The 24,966-nt window shown below is 38.4% G+C and overlaps 1 protein-coding gene, 1 long non-coding RNA gene and 1 pseudogene across 5 annotated transcripts; 1 reads left to right on the plus strand and 2 right to left on the minus strand.

Annotated features, from left to right (window-relative positions):
- Positions 1-1,197: 1,197 nt before the first annotated feature.
- LOC111324007 (uncharacterized protein C12orf56-like) lies at positions 1,198-15,313 on the minus strand (annotated as a pseudogene). Its single transcript, XR_016001296.1, has 12 exons — positions 15,298-15,313; positions 12,955-13,279; positions 11,257-12,117; positions 9,849-9,919; positions 8,197-8,334; positions 7,223-7,329; positions 5,816-5,905; positions 5,331-5,478; positions 4,732-4,806; positions 4,145-4,222; positions 2,618-2,796; positions 1,198-1,474 (listed from the first exon to the last, which is right to left on the minus strand). The product of XR_016001296.1 is annotated as an uncharacterized protein C12orf56-like (transcript).
- On the plus strand, positions 13,867-16,016 carry LOC148731250 (uncharacterized). Its single transcript, XR_016001389.1, has 2 exons — positions 13,867-13,999; positions 15,719-16,016. It is a non-coding gene; the product is annotated as an uncharacterized LOC148731250 (long non-coding RNA).
- On the minus strand, positions 15,937-24,935 carry LOC148731251 (uncharacterized protein C12orf56-like). Of its 3 annotated transcripts, none has more exons than XM_088760327.1 (9): positions 24,278-24,935; positions 23,020-23,641; positions 21,444-21,550; positions 20,369-20,458; positions 19,889-20,036; positions 19,283-19,357; positions 18,702-18,779; positions 17,271-17,492; positions 15,937-16,213 (listed from the first exon to the last, which is right to left on the minus strand). In XM_088760327.1, exons 2-9 carry the CDS (start codon positions 23,152-23,154, stop codon positions 16,046-16,048), a joined length of 1,023 nt encoding a protein of 340 aa, XP_088616453.1. In that variant the 5' UTR covers positions 23,155-23,641; positions 24,278-24,935; the 3' UTR covers positions 15,937-16,045. The 3 variants fall into 3 exon arrangements, 2 of the variants coding, with proteins under 2 accessions (XP_088616453.1, XP_088616454.1); XM_088760328.1 differs by having other exon boundaries at positions 17,317-17,492; positions 24,278-24,920; XR_016001300.1 differs by lacking the exons at positions 17,271-17,492; positions 18,702-18,779; positions 19,283-19,357; positions 19,889-20,036 and having other exon boundaries at positions 16,079-16,213; positions 23,269-23,641; positions 24,278-24,917.
- Positions 24,936-24,966: the final 31 nt, after the last annotated feature.

A 24,966-nucleotide genomic window follows, 5' to 3' on the forward strand; every position in this document is an offset into this window, starting at 1 on the left:
AAGTGTGTAGGGCCAACACAATAGAAACCATCTCGACTTTCCCGTAAACCAATCTGGGATCTCTTCGATTTCAAGGTTTCATTTGTCGGAGATCTAGGAAGGTCGGGAAACAGTAAAATTACCGATCGTCTACGATTTTCTTGACTTACGAAAACCAGGCATTACAACTAAAAAACCGAGAGTTATTAGGTTATTTAGTAAGCAGCGAGATCAGTAAAGTTACTGTATGCCGAGGTCAGAGATACGACCTCAAAGCTCCAGTGCGACATTTCATAAACTGCTTAACGAAAGCTAAACATTTGCAAAGCAAAAGGACACGGATGTGGCCATTTTAATGAAATTAACGAACAGAGACTGTATGGAAACCGACGGTTCACTGATACGAATGAAACAAATTTCGGCACGGATTCGATTGCAAACTATCTTTCATTTGTTTTCAAGCGGTGTAAACCAGTGTTTGAATTCTGAAAATTGGACGCTTTTACGGCACAAAACAGCAATACACTGAAAATTGATTGTAAATGCAAATTAACTCACCTAAGACAAATAAATTGATAAAGAAATTCATCTTGATCCTGTTTGATGTTCAAAGGAACTCCGCTCAGACTGTTTTGTAATGCAAGAACACTTTCAGTCTACTTTCTCGTCAATTAGTTGACCAGACGAAATCATGATTACCCTCTTCCACATTCTACAACACAGAGAGAGACAAAGGAGACGGCGAATCTGCTTCGGCATCTTTTACCAGGAAACGAATAACTTATGAGAGGTCAAGGAAAGCTTCCCGGGCGGGAGGGAGTGTAAAAAATATCTAACTAACTATGAATAGAACAGATGAATTCGAACCCCGCAAGGTTGTGTTGAAGGGGGGGGGGGGGGGTTATAGCAATGTAAACTTAGCTCTTCGTTGTGGAAAAGAACTTATTAAGGAAAACAACCACAGCAACTGTAAGTCTGTTCAAAATTGCTGACGTTTGTTCCTTTTTTGCCTAGTTGGGGTATCTCGAAGAAATCTCATTTGTTTCAAGCTCAACTCTGAGGACTATTCATGCAGAGGAGAGAATTCAAAACGACTAAAATGCTACCTACAGAATCCTCAATTGTTTTTTAAGTTTTACGGCCCGTTATGACTGACGGGGAAGTTTGGGATAAAGGAGCATGGTCGAGCAGGATTTTGAAAAACGTTCGGCAAAAAAATCCAAGAGTTCAACAGTCTTTAATTCAAAAATTGTTTTAAGAATGACTTATTTTAAATAAAATGACCTCTTGAACTGCTGTTAGTGGGAAAGACAATTCAATATGATACCTGGACACTAGATTTGATAAAGGGAACGATAAATGTTTCTATCGTCATCAAAGTGATGGCTCTTTTAACACAAAATCCGTGACTTTCAAAAGTAGTTCTATTATGGGACTTGTCAGGGGAAACTTGGTGGAGAGTTTCTTCTTTACCACTGGCTTTCTGATGTAATATCTGCAACATTTATGAGACAACAAAAAATATTGATGGCAATGATTCAACAGAAATTTCAAGGTTCACCTGTTTAATTTGCCCTGTCATTTCTTCTGCCCCTCATCATTTACTGTACGACAGTAGTTCATCATTTATGCTTGTTGGCGTTACAGAACAAATCTACTTGAACTAATTTTTTGTTTTGTTCTGTTTTTTTTTATTTATTTTTTATTTTATTTCTAGTTTTAATTTTCATCTACTCTTTTTAGGGTTGTTTTTTTCAACCAATGACAATTAAGTAAGTTTTGATTACTCCCACTCCGATGGGTCCCCTCTAATAAACCCTTCAATAATTCCACTCCCCTCGTCTGCAAACCTTTGAAATTAATGAACCTTCCAGGATATCTTGAAACGCTTACGATAAGCTATCAAATATTACAACTGCAAGAACAATTGCGGTAAAAATGGCATAAAAGAATCGCACGCCATTCATTCTCAATACTACAAAAAAGCCTAGTCAACAATAATGGCCAAACAAAACTTGCTAGATCAGAAATTAAACACGAAGGCGCGCTATATAAGGAAGTCTTCCCTGGGAAGACCTAGGCTCATTTGTCACTCACCATTGACGTGTGCGGGTCGAATTGAAATGCTGGTAGACGAACAAAAAGAGCTAATGATATATCTATTGTTTACTTCCACCAGCATGGTGGCATGAAGTAATGTGCGAACCACCTACTTCGATCTCAAATTTACCGCCACAAATAAAGACAGTTTCCATTGGAGAAAGGAAATACAAATCTCAAAAATTCTTGTACTGTGATGAAGACATAAAACAATTTTGAGGAATGCGCCCGCTGTTCACTGCTTTGGAGTACCTGTAGCTCAAGCTGACTTGACTCTAAGAGTTCTACATCACACGACGGTTGATTGACAAATGGTCCAGTGGAACCTAAGGCTCCATTTACAGCGCGCCCTCGTGTTTAAAAGCAAAATCAACTGCACTATTGACTACGAACAGTCCCAGCTTTTTCGGCGAAGTCCGTGGCGCGATTGTCTAAAAAAAAAAACCATCCACTCGGGTCTCCATTCATTTTTTTTCCCCTAGTGTCACGTACTTCACCGAAAATGGCGGACTGCTCATAGTCTACTGCACTATCATACCTAAATTCTTCTGCGTATCCAACTCGGATTTGATTCTCAACCACTGCACCATATTCCAGAAAATTCTTGAGCACGTAAAGTTGTCGGTAAAGAAGAACAGCTTCGGCAGGAGACAGATATCCGCCAGAAGATAATACTAATAACGTTAAACGTTCCATGATCCTCAGCACGAAACATTTCTGAAAAATGAACGAAAAATATTAACATTTGATTGCGATACACTTTTGTTGTCGTCAGACACAGATTGACCACATGATTAAAGTTTGAATTAATAAGCGCTACATGTCAATCACCGCCGTAAAGAAGGAAAACTGTTTTTTTGCACGGTCCGAATAGAGCGGATGGGAGTTTAGGAAAGATGCCTTTCGCCATCTTGAAACGAATTGCAATTACTTAAACTTTAAAATCTCAGTGTTTCTATAATGCTTGGAATAAGCAATCTTCTCTGAATGTTTGTTTCTATTTTGCCTCAACCCTTTGACTGCCATGAGTGACCAAGGCAGAATTTCTCCTTACCATATCATTACAACATCAAGTAGACAAGTGATGAGAATGAAGAAAAAATAGGTCCGCAATGCGTACATGTGTGGCTTACAAAATTGAGCTGCTTTTTAGTGTCTGGTGTCATAATGAGTTTCTTCTAGAAGAGCTAATATTTGATTAAGGCTGGATAGTTTTTAATATTGTTCCTGATCATCAATAAAACAAGATGACTAGCATACAGTAGTACTGAAACGTTCACTTTCAAGTTCAGAGTTAATGACCAAACTTTGTTATGGAGGTCTCATTTTCACAACAAAGGTTGCACCGGTAACATGAGGATTTTAGGAACTAAAAAAAAACGTCCGCATCCTCTCCCATAGTGGCCTGAAAAATTCAGTCATGAATTTGTTTACGTAACAAAGTAAAATTGAGTTCTGAAGTTTGTAGGTTAATTGTCTTTTCCAAGTCAAGTTTATTTTGGTCAGCTACTGAGTGTATCAATCAGCCCAACCTACTTCGTATAAATCTGATTGGTTTCTAGTGTGATCTATTGATGCTTAGCCTAGTTTACATTTTCACTTGAGTTTTGCACTAGTGATACATGAAAAAGGCACCTAACTGTTTTCAACCAGTCAAGAGTGTAATTTTTCATGTATATCAGTATTGCGATGAATTAATCAAGACAAAACAAGTAACTGAAAAGGAGTTGTAGTCTACCAAATAGACTACCAAACAGAAATCTTGGATTATGACATAGTGCAGTTTACAATTCGTGTAAGCCACACAAAAATACTAGTTGATCCAATACCAAATTCTCAGATCAAACATCATAAGAATTGTTTGGCTGACAGTAATGAGAATTACTAATGAGATCAGGGAGTGAAAAGGTTAAGGAAGGTTGGTCTGTGAATTTGAAATTTTGAGCTCATATAAATCGAATTTAAACAGAATTCCCTAAAACACCGTCATATGAACCCCTCAAATGTACAAGCAACTTTTGAAAGACCTAGCGAGATACTTAATGTCCTTAAGTGAAATACTCACTGTTTGTTCTTGGGCTTCAACAATCTTTATGAGCCAAAAAATGTTTAGAACATTGTCTTCTACTGAAAAGCAGTTGGCCTGAAATAACAAGAAACTTAATCTCATAAAGTTATCATAAATTCAGTCCAGTCACTCTAGCCATTGTTCAAGTCCTGTAGTAAGAATGTAAGGATGAGTTACAAGGTCAACCCTGCATCAGAGTTAACAATGAGTGATTAGCATCTGATTTCTCCTTACGATGTCATCCCTGAGTCATATATTACAGTCCCGAGAATGTAAGAAATGATCACCAACTAAAGAAACTCTTGACTGTTTAACAAATTCTCCTTGTTGTGAGCTTAGGAAACGTGTAAAGAAACAGAAATCCTAATAAACGACGCTGCCCTTAACATCCATATTTATATTCTCCATTTCTCTATACATCTCCTGTGATACCGGCAAGGAGAACTTGTTTGACAATCAGGTAGTCCTTTTGATAGCGATCATTTCTTTCATTCTCATCACCTAAATGTTCAATTTAGGGGAGGTAGTTTCAGGAGCAATGAGATGTTAGTCACCCTTAGGAGTTAATGGTTTTCAAACCTAACCTGATGCACAGCACACATCAGTTCAAACAGAAGCGAAGTGGCATTGTCCAGCACTTCTCTCAATAGTTTATCAGTCTGAAAAGAAACAGAAAGTACATATAGTGATAACAGCAGATGTCTCATTACATTTTTTAGTACCAAGGCATCCTCACGAGAATTACTATGCGAGAAATTATTTCGAGAATTGGATTCCTTTAAGTCGCATGCAAAGGTAAGCAGAGAATGATACTTAAGTATCCTGGCGCTGATGTGGAGGTCCTGCCTTCTAATGAGAACCCAGGAGGAGTCCACAAACAAAAAATCACCATGAAGTGAACCCAGAGGATATAAAGGGAGGACTGCACAAAAAGTCCCCAGGTTTTTGATAAAGAGCATCTACAACACATTATGTTTTTTTTTTTTTTCGTTAACACTTCATCACCCAAAATTTCAGGAGTCACTATAGGGTGGGGCCTGAGCCTGAGTTGGTTTGGCCATGCACAATTTAGTAGACTTACAACTCGTTAGTTGTGTCCTTGCTTATTTTGTTTGTGATACAACTAGGACGGGCTGTAGCAACAGTGTACCCTTGTAGATGTATTTGAAAACAATAACCCTACCTCTTGTTCCCTATCTCCCACTGTAAACATGTTCTTGTCAGCTCCTGACAACAACAGTTGAGCTACTGGAGAGATACCAACTGGTTGCTGTGATGTGGTTAAAGGATGAAGAACAATGCATTTGAGAAGATCCTTGATAGCTTGTCCTCTGTAAAAAGAAAGCACTTCAACTGAGACAGTGTCTGGACAATTAACAGAGTGACTTGTGTACAAATAATATTTTGACTAGCCTGCTTGCAGGCAGTAGTTTGTGTTTTCAAGTGTGAGATTCAGCTTGGTGAGTATTCAGCCCAGGTTCAAGCCCTGCATGGCCAGGAACATTGTGTTGTTCTTAGGCAAGACACTTTACTCTCGTCGCTTCATGCTACGGAAACTGGAGTTAAGCGCCTACCTGAAGGGGCCTTGAAATCTTCCAGCAATGTGATAAAGGTTGTTGTAAAGTAGTTACTTACAATAATTAAGATGCCTCAGCATCACCAACTTACTTGTGTGCTTTTATGACCATCAATCGTGTGGATAGAATGTCTGTCTCATGAAACAGACATACAAATGTCTCAAACAACACCACAACAAAGCTGCAAATGATTAAAAGAAAAATTTCAACCAAACCTGAAAGTACAAAGTTCCAGAGGGGGATTAGCGGGATTTCCGAAGATCGAAAGAAAGTACCGCACAAAATTTACGTCCAATTGGGAGCAAATAATTGTGCCAGGATAAGTGCTATTTGAAATGACCATATTTTTTGGAAAGAAACTACTTGTAAGTATCACTGACAGCAAGATTGATAAAACAGCTGCTGAGGGCCCGAAATAATTTCCAAAGAAATAAAACTCACTTTGAACTCTCTTACATCTTATGGTCTCATTTGCCGTCTTCTTCGTTTTCTCGCCGTCTCAACCATACAGACTAGACTAGACACCCTGTATCCCCGCTTAAGTTGGAAAAAAGGGGTCCACTGGGCCCTCTTTGACCAATTTCTTAGAATAAAAACCGTCAGTGCAAAGCGCATTTAATTTGCAAAAAAAAGAAAGAAATTCAACCGCTAATACAACTGAGTTACAGGAGAGCAAATATTTTCTGTTCCGCACGACCCAACTCAGCTTTAAGCATTTTATCAACATGATTGTCGCTCTATTTCTATCTTCAGGGTTTGTACACTTTTTCAGGCCAAAGATTCAAGGACTTTACAAGGAGTCTCCAGCACCGTACTTAGACATTTCAAGGACTTTTTGTAATGACAATTTTACCTCAAAACCAAGAAAAATGAAAAATGTTTCTGTTAACAACTATGTTTTGGGTTTACCGATGGTGCAAAACAAAAGTAGATATTTTTCGATGTTGTTCAATAAAAAATCAAGGACTTTCAAGGACCCTAAACAAAATTCAAGTACTTTCAAGGCCTTGAAATCGGCCTCCTGAAATTCAAGGGTTTTCAAGACACTTACGAACCCTGTATCTTTCTAGTTTTAGTTGCTGCTCGCTTTTCCAACCCCTGCTCGCATAATCTCATGCAGCCCTCATAGGGATATTTTTCATTTGCCGCAACCAGTTTCCCCAGGCTTATTGGATTCAATATACACTACCCTCATATCCTACACTGCATCTTTCAAAAGTTTTAAGTCAAACTATAAGTAGCATATTTTGTGCTCTTCGCAAGGTTCCTTTGTCAAGTTCATCACCTTCTTAGTAACATTGACAAACAAGAGCCAGCCATTTTGAAATGTAACACCCCTGTTAGTATAATTGTCACGTGCGAGGTGATTATAGCGAGATAGATCACAATCCCTGACTAATCAGAGTGCAAAAATCTCTTTCATCATCAGCGTAATTATTCTAATTTTCAAAATGTTGCACAGTCAGAGCAACATGGGTGATATGAAAATAACCCTTACTCAAGCTTATCCTCTCTATTGCGTCCTTTCTTTTGGGATGATTGGCTGCGGGATTGAGGCATGTGCTGCTGTAGTTGACCCACCATGAACACAAAGAGATCTGCTGACTTAAGTTGAACTGCAATCAATATTTGAAGCAAAGGATCCAGATAGGAAACCATAAAACATGTAGTGTAAGGGGGGCACTATGGTGCGAAACCAATCAGAGAAGAGGATTATGTTCCACCGTCACCATACTGGATGTTATTCCAGCCATATAATGGGTTAGTTTGCACCACATGTTACAAAATACTCTTTTCTAATGGTCGGGCAGCACAGTGCCCCCTTATACTGTCAACTGAAAGCAAAGTCATAATTTAAAACATTGGCCTGTAATTCAGACCACCTTTGTTGAAAAACGAATATGTTACTGTTGCGTGACATCCGGTCAGGCTGTGCCGAGTTGTAATTTAAAAACATTGGCCTGTCACTCAGACTACCTTCAATGTCAACTTTACTGTTTACAGTCTGGTGCGTAAACATTCAAGGAAGTGCGATTGCAATGAACAAATTGGGAAGCATATTAGTGAGTTTTCCCTAAATGGTACAAGTGCTTCAATGCCTTTTATGAGTAACATTTTCCTTTCCATCCGATTTATCAACAGCTCAGATCAAGCAGATCTACTGCTACTGCTCGTTATTCGATAAATTTGCACAGCGATGCGACATGTGTACGTGTAGCATGATAGCTTTTTTGACTGACGTGTAAATTTTCCTTTGTCGATTTATTCCTTTTTCAAGCCGAAAAGTTCTTTGTTTTACACAACAATGTAACACATAGGAAACTTATAGCTCAGGACAACAAAGTCGTGCATTTGTTTTCGTCCGTCCAAGCAGAAAAAAAAAATCATACATGCACGTCTGACTACCATGCATCTGAGCATATGAAATGTGTCTGTGTTGCTAACTTACATCTGAGTGGTAGTGTACCGTACCTTCCAAAAGTATTTTTTTAAGTTAAAACTCTTCTCTGCGGCCGTAAAAAGTTCCTGGATGAGAATAATGTCTTCTCCATGATATGCGATTGAAGGATTTCTGTCTTCAACTGATTAAACAAGTGCAATAGCTGTGAACTGAAAAAGAATATGTGAATAACATAAAGGACTCAAATCTAACTAATATTATTCAGTAGCCATGAGCCCTCAATTTATAATTTTTTTTTTGCGGTGGGCTGTTTGCTCCACAAAAGCCGGGTTCTCTTAAAACTGGACAATGACCGGAGGTTAGGCAATACAGCTGCAAATTGTATTAGCAACGAAAATGCACCTGTTTTAAATATTAGCAAAGTGTTTCCTGAGGAGATTTTTTACATGTACTTAACCCATTAACACTTAAGTGTAACACGTGCGGACGAAAAGTCAAAATTTTGGAGAAACCAAGAAGGCAAACACAATGTGAAGTAAATTTTTAAATATCAGCTTTTCCAAAAAACAAGCTCCAGTGAAAGAGGACTAATTAAAGAACTTATTTCCGGCGAAAAAAGCGATAGATGCATATTACGTTTTAACTCAAAAATCAAGATGAAAGATAAAAATCGCTAAATATTTTCGAATGTGTGAAAATGGCATGTGGATCATATTTCAAAAGGGAATATGCAAATTTGTCCATGAGTGAAGAGATCTCAAGTTCCATGATGGAATCTATCAATAGGAAGCAAGACTAAAATGGCCAAGAAATATTAAGGGACGTCAGATTTATTCAAAACAGTTTTTGATTTGCTGTTATAAGCGAAAAACGTAAGAATTTCTTGCGTGAACAAAGCCCATGCACGCGGTAAAATTCATCATGCTTAGATTGTTGTTTACTTGCCTTCGTGGCCAGAAATTGTGCAGCGTTATGTTGAAAATTCTGAAAAAACTTCGATTTGAGGGAAAATCTTCTTTTAAACTATACTTTTTTAACACCTTGTTACTCGAACATAATATTTACCGGGCCATCGAATCGTCAAATTGTCGCCAGGCCCTGCTTGAAGTCCGAAAGTTCGGTTTTCACCTTACGTCCATAATTCGCATCGCCTTAGAGAATCGTAGTGTCGTTGACTTGAGAGCTTATTCTGTCACTTTTAAGACCTGGATATCCATTCTTTTCCAAGCAGAGTATTCTATAACATTGTTACTTTACATTCTGAATTCCACAAAGTCTAACTCGATTGCAAATGAACCAAAAATCCGACCTGAAAATTTTGAGGGTCGGCCGCGTGGACGCCATATTTTCAAATTTGATCATTTAGTGAAGACGCATAGACTAATGCCCCTCTAGTACCCCCTAAAGTCGAAAAAAATATGTGAGCAAACAACGGATTCTGATTGGCTTATTGATCTCCAAACTATAGAGGAAGTTTGGGGAAAAAATTCCACTTAGTATGGGAGGTAGGGGGGAAAGCGTTCTCGCGCGAGGCGATCGCGAGGTTCGGGCAGTTCAGGTGTCAATGTGTTTTTAAATGAAAAAGAGAACAGAATTGTACATGAAAAAAAAAAAGACAGAACTCAAACAACAAATACATGTAAATAGATAAATCAGCATCAGTTGCATAAAAGGAAAATCAACAATCAACTAGTGTTATTAAATAAATGTATGTAATACTTACTTGTCAACTTTGTTTGATCCAGTGGGTGAAGTTGGTGTGGAACTCCTTCGACCGTGATGGAGTGTAGATTTCTGATGAGAGAGGCAATCAAAATTTATAATCAATTAACCCTAAAAAATAATTATTTACATTACAAGTGTACAACACAGATATTATGTGCAAGAGATCTCTTTCTGTGGACCTAAGTTTTGACAACAAGATTCACATGTCCTGTCTGCTCATCAGTTGAAGCTAGTAAAAACAGTGCTGGTTAAGCCAACCAAAACACCTGAGTAGTGTAACACCTTTACATGGCTAGTTTTTAATTACCCCATTTTATCAAAATCCCTAGTTGAAAATCCTTCAATTACTGAGACTCTCGAAGAAAATTCAGGGCTCAACATCAATGGTAGCTAACTAGCCACAGACTAGTAGAAATTCAGTTTTGGCTAGTGGTGTTTGATTTCCACTTGCCAGTTTGGCTAGTAAAGAAACTGAAACAGTTGTAACATCTAAGTTGTCACTTGGCTAATAAGTTGAAAAGTTAATGTTGATCCCTGAAATATGTTCAGCAGAAATTTGTTTCCCGGTTTTAAAGAAGAATGGAAAAGAAACTGTTACAAAACCAGCTTTACATGTGTATATCAAGTTCATTTTCAAAATGTCCAGAAAGGCTAATGCACTGTAATTTTCCTAATGCCAGCAGTGTACACATGGGAAATATAATCTGATTAGTTCCCAGTCTTGCACATAATCTGACAGAACAACATGGCTCCACAATAACCTGGTGGCCCCTTATATCTTTATAGCTCTAAGTTTCAAACTTATTGTAAGCCCTTGAGACATGAGGGTTAGTTTATTATGACTACACAATGTACAGCATGTAGCTCTTTCATGTGAAGAAGCCCAAACTGCCATGATCTGAACTGGTTGCTCATAACGGCATTTTCTGTGCTGAAGCCTGTTTTCCATATGTACATGTACATGTAGGGAAAAGCCCCTATGATTCCCAGTTTCACTGTTTCCTAACTGTCACAAAGTTTTCAGAAAAATAATTATAGAGGTTGTAGAAACTGGATGCTCTGCCAACACATCCCACAATTCTGTGATGATCAACAATAACTTGCTACATGTATATTTGGAAACTTCAATTTTCACTGTTAAAGAATTCAACAGTAATTTTGGCTCACTACCAGTCCTTCAGTTGCTTAGCAAATCAGTACCCTTGAATCACAGATATCTTTGAATTTACCGAAATGTTCGCAAAATCTGGCACGACTGCGAAAACAAAATTGCCAATCACCATTGATTTTCCCATTCTTTCATCTAAAGAGTTAAAGTTCAGTAAATAGAGCATGTAGAACTTTGTTAACACACATGATGCACTCCCACACAGCTTACTAAAAAGGAAAAAAAAAAACGAACTTACCAAAATGCAATTGTTCCAGGTGCTTTTAAGATGCATATACATTGGTGATTTTTCTGAAAGGATGTATAAATCCATTTCCATCAATTCGAATTTCTTGTTAGCAGAATCATTACCTCCATCATCAGAATTATAGTCCAACTCTTCCCCACTGTCTACAGAGCCATTACTGTCACTTCCGTAACGACTCCTCCCATATGGACCACTAGCGGAATCCACTGACTTTTGTGTGTTAAAACTAGTTGATGAATCCTGGTAAGAAATTTCAAGTTCACTACTGCTAGAGCTACAATTTAATTCATAATAGTCATTGTTAGTTCTCATCTACTGTGAAGCCAACGGTTTCTTTCCTCTTTGCTTAGCAACACTTCACAATTTCAGTCTTGCGCTTGAACTAGACTGCACGATCATTGATTGATGACCAGGTGGAGGTGGCGGAAGGAGTCGCCTGCTCTGAGGAGATGTAGAAACAGCTCCAATATTACTAGCTGACCCTGAATACAATTTGCTGCTGCGTTCATGCCTCAGGTGTCGGAGATCAGGGTCTGAGGCACTTCACTGAAGACTGGTTGTCTGTACTGAGAGATGCTGCGTCGTGACTGGCTGGCTTTCTACACGTCCCTTAGATGTTTTAGATTTAAGGTTACCTCCCACTTGGGGTGCTGTATCCACTCTTAAAACTGGAGAAGTACTGAGAATGGAAGATGATTGGAGAGCTAACTTCAATGGTGAATTGTTCTCACTAGGTGGAATGGCTATCGATTGGCTTGATGCCATTTGCTTAAAAATCTTTTTGTAAACTATCAGAATGTGTTGGTTTTTGGTCTTCAAATCTCCTCTAAGAGATTCTGCAACATCATAAATCTAGAAGAAAAATTATCATGTATTAAAGAGTAATCATTAAATTTGTTTTAAATAGCCTGTTTTCTGATAAACAATTTCAAGGATTCTTTTATCACTTATTTAGAATAGTCCATCATTACTTGCAATTATTCAAAGATAATTATTGTTTTTACTTTCTCTTGGGATTTACAATCATCTTGACAGATTAATTAAATCAAAAAAAATTCCAAAGCTGAATTTTGCATAGGAAATACAAAGTGTATTACAGGTTACTCAGATATAGGAAATGCCAAAAGAAAATCAGTGTAAGCACTGAAGTTAGATTCTTCAAGTGCTGGATACCAGAACATTAATTTTTATGGATTATTTCACTTTACAGATATCAATTTTCCAATTAAAAATGCTTATAAAAACAAGTCTCTGTAAGAACCAAACATCTTAGGAAATGAAAATTTTCAACCCCTCTTCAAACCTTGCACGCAGTTAGGCACTCAGGGGGAATGCACAAAAATGCTCTTTTTAAAGATTGCAGCAGTCTTGTTGCCACGGTAACAACGGCTGCTTGTGTGAGGCCTGCAGCCTCATTCCCATGCAAAAACATTTAAAAAAAGAGTAAAGTGTTGATTTCTGTATCTCAAGCTAAATACAACATTACAGATTGGAACTTCTACCATATATAGCGACATCATTTACCTTGACTTTGATACATTCAATTTACCCAGAGAGTGAATGTGAACACACCAATAGATTATTTATCTCGGTACAGTTTCGGTCATTTTTTTGGTCTCAGACAAACGAAGCGTGCAAGGCTTGGAAAGAATATCATGTTATGAGCAATATTCCGAAGAGATATCTCACCTCTGGTTGTCATCTTTTAAAAAAATTGACCAGCCTTTGTGGAGGGCTGCTTGAGGTAACTACAATCATATCGTCTTCAAATCGTGTGCATACCATCCCGATTCCGAGTGCTGCAACTTCTTTCACGGGAATTTGAGCAATTTGACATCCTCTGTAGATACACTGGCTGATCTACTCGAAACTATCCCATCACCAGTCATTTGTCATAAACGTGTACGTTATCACGATGGCGTGACGCTGTATTTCTCCATAAAGTTTCCCTCGGTCGCTCCAAAGAAGACGAGAAATGGACATTTTTCTATATTTCATGAGATCTCCACGCATTCTGAAATAAAATAAAACCAAAAAACATAAAGAGAAGAGGAAGACTTTGGTTGAATGCGGCAGAGCTGAATAAATAAAATTGCTCACGTCAGGGGGTATGCGGTTAACAACGCGGGCTCAAGTGTCCTAGGTCTAAAATTTAGCGAACCGGAAATTAATAAAGGCTGACTTTTAAAGGCGAGGAACTCTGTTTTCGCCGAAGGCATTTTCCTATTTCCAGAGGTTTTGGGAAGAAAATTAATTTTTGAAAATTTTTAGGGGGTGTACCAAGTTTTTGGAGGTTGTTCTGTAAAAGAAAAGCGGCAAGGAAAATGACGCCTCAAAGCGGAGGATTCTCTTGTCTTATAGTAGCTGTATTAAATCATCCCCCTGGAGCAGATATCAACATCCGTGAGCATTTGTTTAACTCTCTGGCCCGGGCTGAATCTATTTACCCGAACTGTGCGCTTATTTTAGCCAGCGATTTTAACCGCCTCGATGTCACGCGGCTTATAAGGGATTTTCATCTTGGAACGTGTTCACGTGAGATCCAAGCAATATCAAAATTTGAGTCTACATGGTACCCTCCAGAATTTGATACTAACGACGGCAGACAACTGGGACGGCAAGCGGAAGTGAAGTTACGCCAGAATTAATTCCGGCTGCCGTCGTTGTGAGGTCTCCCGCCGTAGCGGCCTTGTCTGTGACGTGAAGAAAGCCATTTTTCCGTCGTGGCTAAAACGTGAGTAAACTTTAGCAAAATAACGCCATTTTAACTAACTTTGGGCGAAAATTGTTGGCAATTTTAACAGTTTATTATTATGAGAGGATGTCTGTGAAATGGCTGAGCAAAAAAACCATTTGTTCATGGAAATTTGAAATAATTCGTTTGCCTTTCTCATAAATAGTTCGTCACTAAAACTAGCTCGATGTCAAAAAGCAACCCAGTAAGTTTTACAATTTCACCATTTCTCTTTATTTCGATGGAAATTCTTACACTAGTTCGGACATAAATTGATGGCCATGATATTATTCCAGGAGTCTTTTCTGGAGTCTAACCGACCACTAACTATGGTTCATCTGAGAAAATTTTCATAGTCAACAGTTTCGGTAATGTTGTGAATTAACTAACCAAAGGCAAATAAAACGTTTAAGAAAATCATCTTGATCTTGTTCGTTGTGGAAGGCAGCTATCTGCTAAGAGACGGACCCTAAATAATGCTGCGAGTCGCCTCACACGTGAGATCCTTGTTTAAGCCACAAAGGTTTTTGGGATCACCACGTAGCTAATATCGCATAAAATTCCTGGAAGATAATATACGGTAAAGGGTTTTTTTAATGTCCGAGAAAACTGTTTTGGACAGAAATCACTTTTTCGCCACAGAGGAATGTAGATGGATTTTGTCGATGTTGATGCGTACTCAGCTGCTGCACCGTTCATGATCGCCGAATGGATCATGGCAGAAAGTGTGTAGGGCCAACACAATAGAAATCTTCTCGACTTTCCCGACAGCCAATCTGGGATCTCTTCGATTTCAAGGTTTCATTTGTCGGAGATCTGGGAAGGTCGGGAAACAGTAAAATTGCCGATCGTCTACGATTTTCTTGACTTACGAAAACCAGGCGTTACAACTAAAAAAACCGACAGTTATTAGGTTATTTCGCTATAGTAAGCAGCGAGATCAGTAAAGTTACTGTATGCCGACGTCAGAGATACGACCTCAAAGCTCCAGTGCGACATTTCATAAACTGCTTAACGAAAGCTAAACATTTCCAAAGCAAAAGGACACGGATGTGGCCATTTTAATGAAATTAACGAACAGAGACTGTATGGAAACCGACGGTTGACTGATACGAATGAAACAAATTTCGGCACGGATTCGATTGCAAACTGTCTCTCATTTGTTTTCAAGCGGTGTAGACCAGTGTTTGAATTCTGAAAATTGGACGCTTTTACGGCAAAAAACAGCAATACACTGAAAGTCGATTGTAAATGCAAATTAACTCACCTAAGGCAAAAAAATTTATAAAGAAAATCACCTTGATCCTGTTTGATGTTCAAAGGAACTCCGCTCAGACTGTTTTGTAATGCAATAACACTTTCAGTCTACTTTCTCGTAAATGAGTTTACAAGACGAGATCATGATTACCCTCTTCCACACTCTACAACACAGAGACAGAAAAATGAGACGGCGAATCTGCTCCGGCATCTTTTACCAGGAAACGAATAACTTATGAGAGGTTGAGAGGTCAAGGAAAGCTTCCCGGGCGGGAGGGAGTGTAAAAAAAATACAATTAACTATTAATAGAACAGACCAACCCCCCTAGGTTGTCTTGAGGGGGGGAGGTTAAAGCAATGTAAACTTACAGCTTTTCGTTATGGAAAAGAAAGTTAAGGAAAACGAGCACAGCAACTGTAAGTCTGTTTAAAATTGCTAACTTTTGTTCCTTTTTTGCCTAGTTGGGGTATCTCGAAGAAATCTCATTTGTTTCAAGCTCAACTCTGCGCAACAGTCTGCGGACTATTCATGCAGAGGAGAGAATTCAAAACGACTAAAATGCTACCTACAGAATCCTCAATTGTTTTTTTAAGTTTCAGGGCCCGTTATGACTGACTGGGAAGTTTGGGATAAAGGAGCATGGTCGAGCAGGATTTTGGAAAACGTTCAGCAAAAAAAATCCAAGAGTTCAACAGTTTTTAATTTGAAAATTGTTTTAAGAATGACTTATTTTAAATAAAATGACCTCTTGAACTGCTATTAGTGGGAAAGACAACTCAATATGATACCTAGACACTAGATTTGATAAAGGGAACGAGAAATGTTTCTGTCGTCAGGAAAGTGATGGCTGTTTTAACACAAAATCCGTGACTTTCTCCAGTAGTTCTATTATGGGACTTGTCAGGGGAAACTTGGTGGAGAGTTTCTTCTTTACCACTGGCTTTCTGATGTAATATCTGCAACATTTATGAGACAACAAAAAATATTGATGGCAATGATTCAACAGAAATTTGAAGGTTCGCCTGTCTAATTTGCCCTTTCATTTCTTCTGCCCCTCATCGTTTACTCTACGACAGTAGTTCATCATTTATGCTTGTTGGCATTACAGAACAAATCTGCTTGAACTAGTTTTCTGTTTTTGTATTTGTTTTGTTCTGTTTTTTTTTTTTTTTTTTTTTTTTTTTAGTTTTAATTTTCATCTACTCTTTTTAAGGTTGTTTTTTTCAACCAATGACAATTAAGTAAGTTTTGATTACTCCCACTCCGATGGGTCCCCTCTGATAAACCCTTCAATAATTCTACTCCCCTCGTCTGCAAGCTTTTGAAATTAATGAACCTTCCAGGGTATCTTGAAACGCTTACTATAAGCTATCAAATATTACAACTGCAAGAACAATTGCGGGAAAAATGGCAGAAAAGAATCGCTCGCCATTCATTCTCAATACTACAAAAAAGCCTTGTCAACAATAATGGCCAAACAAACATTGCTAGATCAGAGATTAAACACGAAGGCGCGCTATATAAGGAAGTCTTCCCTGGGAAGACCTAGGCTCATTTGTCACTCACCGTTGACGTGTGCGGGTCGAATTCAAATGCTGGTAGACGAACAAAAAGAGCTAATGAGATATCTATTGTTTACTTCCACCAGCATGATGGCGTGAGGTAACGTGCGAACCACCTACTTCGATCTCAAATTTACCGCCACAATTCTTCTATTGTGATGAAGACATAAAACAATTTTGAGGAATGCGCCCGCTGTTCACTGCTTTGGAGTAGCTGTAGCTCAAGCTGACTTGACTCTAAAACTTCTACATCACACGACGGTTGATTGACAAATGGTCCAGTGGGACCTAAGGCTTCATTTATAGCGCGCCCTCGTGTTTAAAAGCAAAATCAACTGCACTATTGACTACGAATAGTCCCAGCTTTTTCGGCGAAGTCCGTCGCGCGATTGTCTAAAAAAAAGACATCCACTTGGGTCTCCATTCATTTTTTTCCCATAGTGCCACGTACTTCACCGAAAATGGCGGACTGCTCATAGTCTACTGCACTATCATACCTAAATTCTTCTGCGTATCCAACTCGGATTTGATTCTCAACCACTGCACCATATTCCAGAAAATTTTTGAGCACGTAAAGTCGGTAAAGAAGAACAGCTTCGGCAGGAGACAGATATCCGCCAGAAGATGATACTAATAACGTTAAACGTTCCATGATCCTCTGCGCGAAACATTTCTGAAAATGGAACGAAAAATATTAACATTTGATTGCGATACACTTTCGTTGTCGTCAGACACAGATTGACCAAATGACTAAAGTTTGAATTAATAGGCACTACATGTCAATCACCGCCGTAAAGAAGGAAAACTGGTTTTTTGCACGGTCCGAATAGAGCGGATGGGAGTTTAGGAAAGATGCCTTTCGCCATCTTGAAACGAATTGCAATGATTTAAACTTTAAAATCTCTGTGTTTCTATAATGCTTGGAATAAGCAATCTTCTCTGAATGTTTGTTTCTATTTTGCCTCAACCCTTTGGCTGCCATGAGTGACCAAGGCAGAATTTCTCCTTACCATATCATTACAACATAGTTTTTAATATTGTTCCTGATCATCAATAAAACAAGATGACTAGCATACAGTAGTACTGAAATGTTCATTTTCAAGTTCAGGGTTAATGGCCAAACTTTGTTATGGAGGTCTCATTTTCACAACAAAGGTTGCACCGGTAACATAAGGATTTTAGGATCTGAAAAAAACGTCCGCATCCTCTCCCATAGTGGCCTAAAAAATTCAGTCATTAATTTATTTACGTAACAAAGTAAAATTGAGTTCTGAAGTTTGTGGGTTAATTGTCTTTTCCAAGTCAAGTTTATTTTGGTCAGCTACTGAGTGTATCAATCAGCGCAACCTACTTCACATAAATCTGATTGGTTTCTAGTGTGATCTATTGTTGCTTACCCTAGTTTACATTTGCACTTGAGTTTTGCACTAGTGATACATGAAAAAGGCACCTAGCTGTTTTCAACCAGTCAAAAGGGTAATTTTTCATGTATATCAGTATTGCGATGAATTAACCAAGACCAATCAAGTAACTGAAAAGGAGTTGTAGTCTACCAAATAGACTACCAAACAGAAATCTTGGATTATGACATAGTGCAGTTTACAATTCGTGTCAGCCACACAAAAATACTAGTTGATCCAATACCAAATTCTCAGATCAAACATCATAAGAATTGTTTGGCTGACCGTAATGAGAATTACTAGTGAGATCATGGGAGTGAAAAGGTTAAGGAAGGTTGGTCTGTGAATTGGAAAATTTTGAGCTCATATAAATCGAATTTAAACAGAATTACCTAAAACACCGTCATATGAACCCCTCAAATGTACAAGCAATTTTTGAAAGACCTAGCGAGATACTTAATGTCCTTAAGTGAAATACTCACTGTTTGTTCTTGAGCTTCGACAATCTTCATGGGCCAAAAAATGTTTAGAACTTTGTCTTCTACTGAAAAGCAGTTGGCCTGAAATAACAAGAGACTTAATCTCATAAAGTTATCATAAACTCAGTCCAGTCACTAGCCATACATTGTTCACTGTAAGAGTGTAAGGACAAGTTACAAGGTCAACCCTGCAACAAAGTTAACAATGAGTGACTAGCATCTGATTTCTCCTTACAATGCTATCCCTGAGTCATATATCACAGTCACGAGAATGTAGGAAATGATCATCAACTAAAGAAGCTCTTGACTGTTTGACAAATTCTCCATGTCGTGAGCTTAGGAAACGTGTAAAGAAACAAAAATCCTAATAAACGACGCTGCACTTAACATCCATATTCATATTCGCCATTTTCTATACATCTCCTGTGATACTGGCAAGGAGAACTTGTTTGACAGTCAGGAAGTCCTTTTGATAGCGATCATTTCTTTCATTCTCATCATCTAAATGTTCAATTGACGGGAGATATTTTGAGGAGAAATGAGATGTTAGTCACCCTTAGGAGTAAATGGTTTTCAAACTTAACCTGATGCACAGCACACACCAGTTCAAACAGAAGCCAAATAGCATTGTCCAGAACTTCTCTCAATAGTTTATCAGTCTGAAAAGAAACAGAAAGTACACGTGTAAGTGATAACAGCGGATGTCTCATTACATTTTTTAGTACCAAGGCATCCTTATGAGAATTACTTGGCGAGAAATTATTTCTACCATTGGATTCCTTTAAGTCCCTTGCAAAAGTGAGCAGACAATGATACTTAAGTATCCTGGCGCTGATGTGGAGGTCCTGCCTTCTAAGGAGAACCCAGGAGGAGTCCACATACAAAAAATCACCATGAAGTGAACCCGGAGGATATAAATGGAGGACTACACAAAAGGTCCCTGGGTTTTTGATAAAGAGCATCTGCAACACATTATGTTTTATTTTTTCGTTAACAGTTCATCACCCAAAAGGTCAGGAGTCACTATATAGGGTGGGGCCTGAGCCCGAGTTGGTTCGACCATGCGCAGTATAGTAGACTTACTGTACGACTCGTTAGTTGTGTCATTGCTTATCTTGTTTGTGATACAACTAGGATGGGCTGTAGCAACAGTGCACCCTTGTAGATGAATTTGAAGACAATAACCCTACCTCTTGTTCCCTATCTCCCACTGTAAACATGTTCTTGTCAGCTCCTGACAACAACAGTTGAGCTGCAGGAGAGATACCAACTGGTTGCTGTGATGTAGTTAAAGGATGAAGAACAATGCACTTGAGAAGATCCTTGATAGCTTGTCCTCTGTAAAAAGAAAGCACTTCAACTGCGACAGTGTCTGGACAATTAACACAGTGACTTGTGTACAAATAATATTTTTACCAGCCTGCTTGCAGGCAGTTAAGTTTGTGTTTTCCAGTGCAAGATTCAGTGCAGCGAATATTCCATCCAGGTTCAAGCCCTGGCCAGGTACATTGTGTTGTTCTTAGGCAAGACAGTTTACTCTCGTCGCTTCATGCTACGGAAACTGGAGCTAAGCGCCTTCCTGAAGGGCCCTTGGAATCTTCCAGCAATGTGATAGAAGTTGTTGTAAAGTAGTCACTTACAATTAAGATGCCTCAGCATCACCAACTTACTTGTGTGCTTTTATGACCATCAATCGTGTGGATAGAATGTCTGTCTCACAAAACAGACATACAAGTGTCTGCAACAACACCACAACAAAGCTGCAAATGATTAAAGGAAAAATTTAACCAAACCTGAAAGTACAAAGTTCCAGAGGGGGATTAGTGGGATTTCCGAAAATTGAAATAAATTACCGCACAAAATTTAGGTCCAATTGGTAGCAAATAATTGTGCCAGGACATGTACTATTTTAACTTTACCATATTTTTCTTTGAAAGAAAGTATTAATTTTGTAAGTATGACTGACAGCAAGATTGATAAAACAGCTGCTGAGGGCCTAAAATAATTTCTGGAAAAATAAAAACCCAATTTGAACTCTTTTACATCTTATGGTCTCATTCTCTGTCTTTTTCGTTTTCTCACTGCGTCGACTATATACAGACTAGACTAGATACCCCGTATCCCCCATTAAGTTGGACAGAGGGGTCCACTGGGCCCTCTTTGACCAATTTCTTAAAATATTAACCATCAGTGCAAAGCACATTTAATTTGCCAAAAACAAAAAATGCAACTGTTAATAGAACTGGGTTATGGAAGAGCAAATATTTTCTGTTCTGCATGACCCAACTCAGCAATAAGCATTTTATCAACAACATGATAGTCGCTCTATTTCTTTTAGTTGCAGCTCGCTTTTTCAACCCCTGCTCGCATAATCTCGTGCAGCCCTCATAGGGATATTTTTCATTTGCTGTAACCAGTTTCCCCAGGCTTATTGGATCTAATATGTACTACCCTCATATCCTACACTGCACCTTCCAAAAGTTTTAAGTCAAACTAAGTAGCATCTTTTGTGCTCTTCGCAATGTTCCTTTGTCGAGTTCATGGCCTTCTTAGTAACATTGACAAACGAGAGCCAGCCATTTTGAAATGTAGTGCCCATAATTGTCACATGCGAGGTGATCATAGCAAGATAGGTCACAATCCCAGACCAATCAGAGCACAAAAATCTCTTTCATCACCTAAGTAATTATTCTATTTTCAAAATGCTGCGCAGAGGAACATGAGTGATATGAAAATAACACTTACTCAAGCTCTTCCTCTCCATTGTTTCCCTTCTTTCGCGATGATTGGCTGCGGGATTGAGGCCTGTACCGCTGTAGTTGACCCACTATGAACCCAAAGAGATCTGGTGACTAAAAGTTGAACTGCAATCAATATTTGAAGCCCAGGATCCAGATAGGAAACCATAAAACAAGTAGCGTAGGGAGGGGGGGTGGCACTACCCTGGTGAAAATCTTTACAGGATCTTTAAGGATCTTTAAAGATTTTCAAAGACCTGCCAAGTATCCTCAAAGATAAAGATCTTTTAAGGATCCTCTGAGGAACCTTGAAAGATCTTTAAAGATCCTGCATCTGCAAGGTCTTGTATTTCTATCTATAAAGATCCTTGAGGAATTGCCAAGGATCTTGGAAGGATCCTGCAAAGATCCTGGCTAAGATTCCGGCAAAGATCTTTGCAAGGATCCTTGACGATCCTCAAGGATCTAATGAGGATCTTTGAAGAATTCTAAAAAGATCCTTTAAAAGATCTTGCAAAGATCTTTACGAGGATCTTCAAGGATTTAATGAGGATCTTTTAAGAATCTTTGAAAGATCCTTTAAAAGATCTTGAAAAGATCTTTGCAAGGATCCTTCAGATTCCTCAAGATGTCATGAGAATCTTTGAATAATCCTAAAAGATCCTTCATAAGATCTTGCCAAGATCCTCAAGGATTTATTGAAGATCTTTGAAGTATCTTAAAAACGATCTTTGCCATGATCCTTAAGAAAGCAAGAAGGATCTTTGAAGAATCTTAAGAAAATCCTTGCTGGGATCCTCAAGTTTTAATGAAGAAGATTAAGTTAATTAAAACCAAGTGTACTAATTGCTGAGAAGACTTTAAGATAAAAGCTAAAAAAGTCATGTTAGATTCATAAATAGGCTGTTAAGAATCCTATAAAAGAATCTCTTGGAGCATTTCTGAGTTTAACATGACTATTACATTGGAAGTCTGACAACTGCACAATTTAGCAATCAAAAGTAAAACCATCGATGTCATGTAACTGCACTGGAGTTTGGCCCTTACGGGAGCTCTACCTATTTAAGACTTCTGAGGTTAACCCAAAAGGTAACTTGAGAAGTCAGTTTCACAATTAAACTTGACTAATCCACACAGTCTTGAAAGATTAACCTGTTGCAAACACCTCAGGTAGATTGAATCTAAATCATGAAATTTTTCCACAGAATTGCTACGGAATCCCCAATTTTAGTTGAAAATGCTGTAAAGGTCATGGATTAAGCGGCAGGTATATTTTGCAGGTTGCAGGTTAAAACGACTTGTTTATTTGAATTGAAGTCTAACAAATCCCAATATAAAGCAAGCAACCTAAGCTAAATTAGGCTAACTGAAGTGCTATTCAAGCTAACCGAAGTGCTAGGTAGACTCACTGAGAATTGAAAGTCAATTTTTCAACCTGCAACCTGCAAAATATACCTGCCCTGGATTAAGTAATAATTTAACCAATTACAGTTACCCTGGGATATTTTCCTAATTTTCATGGAACACATGTTAACTTAGTCATGTTGGTAGTGCCTTAACACAGGACTAACATGGCCGCTTACACCAGCACTTGCTGATGGTACAAAGACACATCTGCACACAATGTCAGAACAAGAAATACAAGTGAGTGACATCGTTTCCTTAACAGCCTGAAAATGTTTTCCAAGAATGTCCCTGTCAATGAAGGATTTAATCATTGGATCATCCTGTTCCTCAAGCTCAAATGAACAGATGTTCTCTTTCCTTTCGTACTTGTAAATGACAGCAATCCCAGTGTTACTGACTAGTAAGTAGTACTGCACAATTCATACCTAGAGTAATGGATGTCCATTGCTTTAATCAACATCTTCTCAAAGGTGTAATTACACGATGGCGCATTTGGCTTAGGAAGGAATGTTTCCAGAAATTTAAGTATGTGTGTCCTTGCAGATTTTGAGAAATTGTGTTTTCTGGATAATGCCAAAAGAGTTGCCTCAAAAGTCCTTCTCCTGACCCTTGTTCCTTGACAAACAGGCTGTTCAGCTTCTGACAGATGCTCTTCACTGAATGAGCTACTGTGATTTTCACTCTCAGAACTCATTCCATTACTTTCGCTTGTAAATTCTTGATCTGAGTCTGGACTTTCAGTGATTTTGTCTTCCATTTCTGATGCTGTCTCTGAGTGGTTAGGACCACTCTCACTATCTGAATATATAATAAAAATATACTGTTATATACCCATACAAAATTTATCTTAATTAGCAAAGCTGAAAGTTTTTTTTTTTTTTTTTACATGACACATGTACATGTATTACATACATGTATTTCTGTCCAGACAAAACAAATTTATTTCAATGGCATCAATGAATAATTTTGTACTATTAAATTTACATACCCCACATATTACAATAAAACTTCTGTATAATTGAAATTCACTTATTAAGTGGGATGCCTCTGGGGTAGGCTCGGTCGAGGAATGTTTAGACACAAAACTTTACTATTTTTGTTTAATTCTCGAAATGCTTTGCATTCTCCATACCATTTTTGACAAACCACCTCATAATGTCCTAAATAGGAAATTCGGAAAATTTGTAAGAGCCATTCCTATTGGTTGGCCTGGATTAATCAGAAAATGTTGATCCATTTTCCTTGGGTGTTCCCACTGATCAATGACAGGTCCGTTTGGCACAATGAAAGCATCCAAGGTGTTGCAAAGATTATTTCTCAGGTCTCCCACTAAAAAAAAATCCCGCAAAAAAACGGTGACCGGCTCAATGAAAATATTACCTGAGTGAATAAAGTGTGCTGTGCTAGCTAAAAAGAGGAAAGAAATCCACTCACCAATTTCGGTGTCAATTATTTGCATCCCATCAGCATTGGGTGAAAAATTTGAGTTTCCGTCTTCATCGTCTGTCTCGGGATCGCTCAGTTGCTGAGTTGCCGTCGGTCTCATTTCAACATTTTTATCATTGCAAGTCGACGAATCCTCACTTCTTTCATATTCAGTTTTTCTCGTGCTTCGCTTGCGTTTTTTGTGAATTCTAATCATATTTTTTACTCGTTCTTCCCGTCTTCTACGTTTCTGTCTGATCTTGTCAGTTACTTTTTTCAAAGAAGAGCTAGTATCGGAGCTGGAATCTTCGGTTGAACACTCCGATACATGTAATTTTACAATTCTTCGTATTCTTTTTTTGGGAGACATCTCTCCTTCATGTGAACTCTCATCTCATCAGTCTTCTCATCCGAACTCTTATCATCTTTATCGGACTCTTTATCGGAGGTTAAAGTTGTTCCTGAACATGGAAGACTGGGGAAATTATACGAGCTGCTAGACGAATCCGAGCTGTTAGAGTTTGTACTCTCCAGTTCATCTGATGAGTCTTTTCCCGACATGATGAATACGTGTATATTGGTTTTCAATGAAATCGCGGAAAATTTGACCGCGAGTAGCAAAATCTCTCACTGGGCTGCAGTCGCTTCACGCGTGTCGCATCGAACAGTCATGCGCTCATTACTTGCAACGACCAAAA

The sequence above is a fragment of the Stylophora pistillata genome, chromosome 5 (assembly GCF_964205215.1).
Source record: "Stylophora pistillata chromosome 5, jaStyPist1.2, whole genome shotgun sequence".
NCBI lineage: Eukaryota > Metazoa > Cnidaria > Anthozoa > Scleractinia > Pocilloporidae > Stylophora > Stylophora pistillata.